This window comes from Lonchura striata, chromosome 12 (assembly GCF_050655825.1).
Source record: "Lonchura striata isolate lonStrDom1 chromosome 12, ASM5065582v1, whole genome shotgun sequence".
Lineage (NCBI taxonomy): Eukaryota > Metazoa > Chordata > Aves > Passeriformes > Estrildidae > Lonchura > Lonchura striata.
Genome location: NC_140714.1, coordinates 19,717,261 through 19,724,644, shown reverse-complemented (window position 1 = coordinate 19,724,644; position 7,384 = coordinate 19,717,261). Strand labels below are relative to the sequence as shown.

Here is a 7,384-nt window from a genome sequence, read left to right as displayed (position 1 = left end):
GTTTTTTTTCTCATTCTTTCAATTTATTCTGCTTTTGGATTTCTGTTATCATCACTCTGTCCCTGATCTGCCTTTACCCTTGTGTTCTTTTATAGATTCAGAGTGACAGAGGGATCTACCACTGGTATTACCAAGCCCTCAGACTTGTATCAGGCTGTTTTTCCCCTGCTTAAATCTGATTTGGTTATCTCCAGTATACAGTTAAGCAAATCTACAACAAATTTAAGCCATAGACATTGTTTGCTGCTTTCTTATAAAGCAGAGAAAGTTGCACTGCTGCCAGAAGAGAGAAGAATGTGCTTGTGATGTTAGTTGTCTGCTTGCTACCAATAATTGAGCTTTTGATTTATTCTGGGCTTTTTTTGGATTTTTTTTAGGTTTTAATTTAGCAGCTATGCTTTCCACTTTTTCAATTCTGGTTTTTGGGTTTTTTTTTTTTTTTTATCACTTCATCAAGTAACACAAAGCTTGTGTCTATAATTTAGAGCTTTGATTGTTCTGGAGTGGATTATTCACAACAGATTGCAATAGATAAATACTGAGAGCATCCAGAAATGCTGAACAGTCCCAGACATGGCTGTTCAATACTCTGCTCCTTAGACAGAGATTCCCCATGGCTGCAGATGTCCACCTTCAAATGCCATTCATTCAGACCTGTACAAAAATATTAGTCATCCATAAGACTTTGAGCAGGCTCTACCTTGCCTCCTGCCCCAGGATTCACGAGCCAAGAGCAGTAGGGGATGCAGAGCTTCAAATCCCTACAGGGATGGCTATCTATGATCCCAATCTTTGGCTACCATTAAGGAATCATCACAATCCTTTGAGCTAGAATAAAACGGACAGCAGGTTGTAAATAAGTTTTAACAAAAATATTTGAACATGGTATTGCAAAATTTTTTACAGTAGCTGCTGGAATATCCAGCATTTAAGCAATTCATCCAGGCACAGTTACAGATCACAAAAATGGTAACAGGTTTTAGATACTGCATGTGTTTCAGAAAGAATCAAATCTCCAAAGTCACTACTAAGATCTGCCTAAACTAAGCAGGGTAATAGTGTGAACTACTCCTCAGCTCAACAATACCCAGCATGAGAAGCTGTGCACATTTACAGTCAGGACAGAGCAGACAGGATGGCAGGAACACCATGGGTTTTCTTCCAGGATTTAGGAGCTCACTGGGTGTGGTTCTATCTGTAAGAGGCCCCAGTGCACAGACCCCTTCCCAAACTGAAAGCACTGAAGACAGCTGTTAGATGTACAGGCAAGTCCACCAATGTTTGACCTTTTCCAGCACTGGAGTACAAGTCATCCTAGTGGAGAAACCAGAATGATGCTCTCCTTCTGCACAGCACACTGTAATTGCAGCAGTCTGCTCCACATCCAAAGCAACTTCCAGAGCTAAACCCCACTGCTACCAGAACTTAGGAAGCTGCTGCTTTCAGAGGGAGCACACACAAACCAGATCACTGGTGCACTGCTACAATCCTAGCAGTGTCTTTGCCTCCTCGCTCTGTGCCAGGAGGGTTTCACTGGCGTACTTCTGGAGCAGCTCCATCTTCTTTCTTCGTACAAGAGCTTCCTCAATCTGCAGAGATACAAACAGGGTGGATTCAGCTCAGCTGAGATGCTGAAACCTCAGATAATCAGCTATACCACAACACTTCCTAATTTATGGAATACTTAGAAAGGTTTTTGGGAATTCACAGGTGAAAAGGGTTATAGCATTTGCAAGAGGATTAAAAAGCTGCAGGGTCAAGTCACAGAAATCACACATTTAGGGCACTTTTACTGATGACCTGATGTAAATTAAGATGTGTCTTGCAAAAGCCAGTGTGCATCTCTGCAGCTGAGTGCTGGCATGCCTTACCTCCTTTTGAGTTGGCACTGGAACGTGTGCAATAAATTTCTGTTGGCCGTCTTCACCTTCTCTCTCCTTGCCACCTTCTTCATCAGACTAAAAAGTGAAAAAAATCACATCAAGTTTATTTTCTGTAGAGGTCATAAAAAAACCCCTTTTCCACTTGCTTTGCCAGAAGGAACAAAGCATGCTCAACACTACACAGGAATGAGTGAAGAGGACCCAGCACATAAGAACACAAGGATCAGACTCTTTTCCTTGACATTTTCAGCATTACTGCTTCCAGTTCTCATACGGCCTTTGCTCTGCTGTGGCATGGGCATGAATGTAAAGCTGCATTTCCTCCCCTTCCATATCTCTGGCTGCCACAGCAAAGCTGTGAACAGAAGAAGAGCCAGCTATGCAAGAAGACAGCAAGTGCTTTAAAAATATGGGTACCACTTCCCTGTACAGCTCTGTACTGCTTTGGTCCCACACCTAAAAGCTGGGCTCATGAACCATGGGATCACAGAAATAAAATAGGTACTGGTGGAGTGACCAGATCATCTGGTGGATTCCTCCTTTTTATTCTTGTGTTTAACCCAAGTAGATACAGACTGAGAAATGGGAACTTGTTTCCAGTACCCTTCTCCAGATCTCACTGGGAGCAGGGAGAAGAAACAGCAGTGACACCAGCATCAGCAAAGCCCTGCTGCATCATAATTCAAGTGTGAACAACGCCCTGCACCCTTGGGTTTTCACACAGTGGCAGTGTGATATTATCCTATCCCCAAAGCTGCTTGTGCTGTTACTGAGGCAGGTTGTACTCAGAATCCAGACCAAGCAGAATTACCAACACACAACCTGACAAAAACAGTGCCATTTAAATCACAGAAAGGTGTTTCTCACTCCAGTGAAATGTCTGTCCTCACCTGCCATCCTCCAGCACTCCCTAAGTTTGGGCCAAGAGCACTCCCCTACTACTGATTCTTACTAAAATGCATAGTGGGACAGGTGGGGAGAGGGGCAGGACAGCAGCAGACATGTCCTTGGCAGAGTAATGCCATGTCCAAGAAGGAAGCACAAAAGACACATGAGAAGTCACATCACCTGAGCCACCCCTACCTCTTCCTCATGGACAGCATAGATGTTTTCTTCCTCCTCCTCCTCGCCTCTTGCAAGTCGTGCTTCTCTCTCCATCTTCCATTTTTCCACTGCTTCTGCTATAACTGGGGAGCAAAGGAAAATGGCAAGTGTGGCTGAGAGCCAGTCAGAACAGCATGGTCTTATTGCCAGAGCTTTTCCAATGGACTTCAACTTCTTGCCTAAATCCTCTACATCAGAAAAAAAAAGGTGCCTTAACTTCACATCCATCATCATCCCTTCCTGGGCTGCTCTGTGCAGTTTGGAATCTCACATACCTTTCTTCTCATGTTCCTGCTCCAGGGGCTCCAGAATCCCATCATCTTCATCCCTGTAGCCATAGTACTCGGCGTCAATGTCCTTCATAAGCTCAGCCCGAGTCTTCCGTGGGGGTGGCAGGGCTGCAAGAACACCACTGTCACCCACCAGGTCACCTCCATCACCTGCTGAGTGTCCCCAGCTTGTCCCCAACCTCACAGCACCCACAGCTGCCTCGCGCCAGCCAACACCCAGCACCATGGAGCTGCTGCCAGCTCTGGGAGCGCTGGTGTCACCCTCTGGCTGCACAAACCAGTTCCAGTACATCACTGAATGGTTCCCCCACATCCTGGAGTACCTCCTATCATTTGTCTTTGCCTCACTTTCAGGCCCAAGCAATTCTCACTCATTCCATGACAAAGCTTCATCCCCTTACATCCAGTTTTTCATTATGAAAACTCATTCTTGCTTCTAAAATTATGCTCAACCCAACGTTCCCTTTTTCTAGTCCTGAACTCTCTGAGTACCATTTACAACTTCTCAATAAGTTTGCCTCTTATGCTGGAAAGTTTCTATAAGCCATCAGTCCTTACCATTTGGAATTCCCAGTAGAAACCAGTTTACTCCTTACTACATTTCCTTAATTACAAAGAGCCAAAGGTGCTCTAGCATTTAATTAATTACCTGTGCTCAGTGTTTCACTGAGCTGACCTAAGACATTCAGAAATGCTGTTACCAGCACTCCCCATAAACTACAACAGCATTTTACTCAAGGTATTCTACTACATAGATTCATGTCTGGGAAGAGCTGCTCTTTACTTACGTTCCTTTTCAAAAAGCTCTCTAACTCCTGGTAAATCCTTTGCAGCCCCAAAGTATTTGTAGCCTCTGTTTCCTGGAACTTCTTTCCCTTCATGATCTAACATTTTTGGGCCAATCCTCTGAAAAATAAACAGAGTTCATAGTTTAAAACTTGCCAAACATTTTAGGGACTGAATAAAAATAACACTGGCCAAGCTATCCATAGCTAACTAAATGTTATGTATTTTTCTCAGCAGTCAGTTCACCTGTAAGCAGAACAACCATGCAGTACAACATATTCCACACTTACAGCATAATCTGGACCTCCCAGCTCCTTTATTCTGTATTCCCAGTGGCCTTTCTCCCTCAGAAGTTTGTTTATTTCATCATTCAGGTCCCGAATTCTGAATTCACCCAATCCAGCTGTTAGAGAGGAAAAAAAAGCAATAAATTAGGCAGCTCAGGGAAACACCAGAGGAATTTCAGAATTTTTTCCATGGAAACAGCATAGTTCACATGAAATGTGATTTTTACTGTAACTGCTTATGACTGGATATTCAAATAAATAAAACACAGTTAGAAGAACCTTACCATTTTGGATCTGTGCCACTTTCTTGGAAATCTCCCCAATGATCTAGGCAAATAAGAACACAGAAATTCATTTCTAAATCAGTGGAGGGAACAAAGGAGACAGAGCCAGATTGTTTGAGAAGTGCAAGGCAATAGAACAAGTAGCAATAAAATACAAGTAGAAACTGCAGAAATTCTGACTAAATTCAAGAGGAAAGAAATCATTAGGAAGATAATCAAACACTGGAACAAAAAACCTGGAATCTAAATCCCTGAAGATGGTGAGGAGTCAGCAGGACATGGCCTTGCAGCAACCTGACATGGTAGGAGCTACTTTGAACACTGAGCTGTGTGTTCACACAATCTCAGAAAACATTCTGTGATTTAACTGTCAGGGTACTGACAACTGTGGAAAACCCCTTGTTAGCAGGCTGTCTGAGCAGGAAGTGTAAAGTCCTATTTCCTAGAGAATCAGAAAATCCACAGGTTGCCATTACCTGTCTCCTCCATTTCTCAGCTTTGGGCAGCTCATTACACTCTGATGCAAGGAAAGGCCTTCGCTCCTGTTGGACAGAAAACCACACACATCAAACTCAGCTGAGCACTGACACACAGCATTTCACACAGCCTTTACTGCTCCATTAATGCCAAATTTTGCTACCAAGCTCCAGGGCCTTCTGCTACCATGGATTTTTAGTAAGTGGAGAATAACAATGATTTACGGCCCTGACAAATTAAACTATCATGGACTACAAAATCCTACTTAAATCCACTTTATCCAAACCAAAATCTATCACCTGTTTTTTTCAGAACACCCCATAATCTTCTCCAATACAACAAATGTTCCATTCAGGACAGTTTCACCATTTTCAGCACACACGCCCTCCTAAATGTTAAGCTTTTATTGATTACTACTACTAAATAAGGTAATTTATTTCCAGTTTATACAGAGTACGTTCTCCTCAACTTTCTTCACATTCCATTGGCTTGCCTACACAAACTAATGCATCATCTTGTTTCCAGGGTTTTTTGTGTGCAGTTATTTTGTCCCTTTCCCCACAGTTCTACCTTTTATTAAAAGGCCCTACCTTTTACTAAAAGGTATTAAACCCCTTTTGTCTGCAATATGAAACATAAAAGTAAAAAAGCTTTGGAGAAACTCTAGTGGAGAATTTTCCTGGCTGTGTGAACATGAAATTCAGTCAGCTGAAACATTTTCCTTCTAACTGGAGTCAAGCACAGGACACCTGGGCTCTGAACAAGGCCTGCCTTCCTCCCTGACTTGAGCTAACAAACCTCCAGGGCTTTTGCATCTCACCTTGACTTTTCCTTCCTCAAGCTGGGCTTGACGAAACCTTGCCAAGGCCGTCCTAAAGAGAAGAAAGCAGATTTACTTTTGCAAATCCACATTCCAACAGGAACAAATTTTGCTCTGGATGTTTATTATGGTCTTAATTACAGTCTGCAGAAAACAAAGGCCTGAACACATTCACTGACCACCTCCAGCTCTTCCAGCTAATGACTTCTCACTACTCAAAATCCTCAGTGGTTCATTTTTCAAGCAAACCAATGCTGAGTGATTCCTCCTAGCAAGCCTGGCATCTCTGTTCCTAAAATGGGAAGTGCCTAAAACCACAAGAGTCCTTTATAACACATTTCAGTGTACTTATCCCCCAGCCTGCAGGGGGACAAGTACATTACTACAGGGTCTCTCCTGCACAAGCGCACCCAGCACAGCCACAGGAGCTCCACAGCACCAGGTTCTCCCACTGCGTCTGGGCCAGCACACGCACAACTGAGTACCCAAAAGCATCACTAAACCATCAGTGCTTTAAGAGAGGCTGAACAGCGAGTTCTATGGGCCAGCCAGTCACAGATGTGTGACATCAGGTATAGTCGTGGCCAGCAGCCAGGGTGTGTGAGAGCAGGTCGGGCCGCAGCCTCAGCCGAGGTGACCCCGGACTCAGCGGTGCTCCCGCCGCACTCACATGGCCTTCTCCGCGTTCCGAGCCTGCAAGACACAAAGGGAGCAGCCTCAGGCACCCCGACCCCGCCCTGCTCCTCGCCGCCAGCGCTCCCAGCCCGCGGCCAGTCCCCTCCGAGCGCCGAGACAGCGGTGGCACCAGGGGACAAGTGCTGAGCGGCCCCTCAGCCCCAGTCCCGCACTCACCATGGTCCCGCCGCGCCCTCAGCCCCTCACAGCCCCAGTCCCGCACTCACCATGGTCCCGCCGTGCCCTCAGCCCCTCACAGCCCCAGTCCCGCACTCACCATGGTCCCGCCGTGCCCTCAGCCCCTCACAGCCCCAGTCCCGCACTCACCATGGTCCCGCCGTGCCCTCAGCCCCTCACAGCCCCAGTCCCGCACTCACCATGGTCCCGCCGTGCCCTCAGCCCCTCACAGCCCCAGTCCCGCACTTACCATGGTCCCGCCGTGCCCTCAGCCCCTCACAGCCCCAGTCCCGCACTCACCATGGTCCCGCCGTGCCCTCAGCCCCTCAGTCCCGCCGAACGCGCAGGGCTCCCAGCAGCTCCACAGCCCCGGAAGTGAACCCGGCCCCGCTCCCCAGTGCGCCTGCGCGCCCCGCCCGCGCAGGGCTCGGTGCCGCCGCTCTGCGCATGCGCGCTGCTGGGCTGGCGGGCCCGCGGGGATCAGGCGGGAGCGGCCCCGGGGCGGAGGGACCGCGCAGTGCTAGCCCTGCCGCGGCACCGGCCCCGACCGCTGCCCCCAGCCCCGGCCAGCCCGCCTCCGACACTGCCAGGGGCCATGGGG

At 47.0% G+C, this 7,384-nt stretch overlaps 1 protein-coding gene across 8 annotated transcripts; it reads right to left on the bottom strand.

Moving 5' to 3' along the window:
• Positions 1-857: 857 nt before the first annotated feature.
• Positions 858-7,182, bottom strand: ISY1 (ISY1 spliceosome associated protein). Of its 8 annotated transcripts, none has more exons than XM_085590780.1 (12): positions 7,084-7,182; positions 6,602-6,624; positions 5,932-5,983; positions 5,111-5,176; positions 4,635-4,677; positions 4,354-4,466; positions 4,066-4,183; positions 3,263-3,385; positions 2,967-3,175; positions 1,872-1,958; positions 1,460-1,589; positions 858-1,415 (listed from the first exon to the last, which is right to left on the bottom strand). In XM_085590780.1, exons 1-11 carry the CDS (start codon positions 7,084-7,086, stop codon positions 1,482-1,484), a joined length of 945 nt encoding a protein of 314 aa, XP_085446906.1. In that variant the 5' UTR covers positions 7,087-7,182; the 3' UTR covers positions 858-1,415; positions 1,460-1,481. The 8 variants fall into 8 exon arrangements, with proteins under 8 accessions (XP_085446906.1, XP_085446909.1, XP_085446911.1 ...); XM_085590783.1 differs by having other exon boundaries at positions 2,967-3,070; XM_085590785.1 differs by lacking the exon at positions 7,084-7,182 and adding an exon at positions 6,834-6,867 and having other exon boundaries at positions 2,967-3,070.
• Positions 7,183-7,384: the final 202 nt, after the last annotated feature.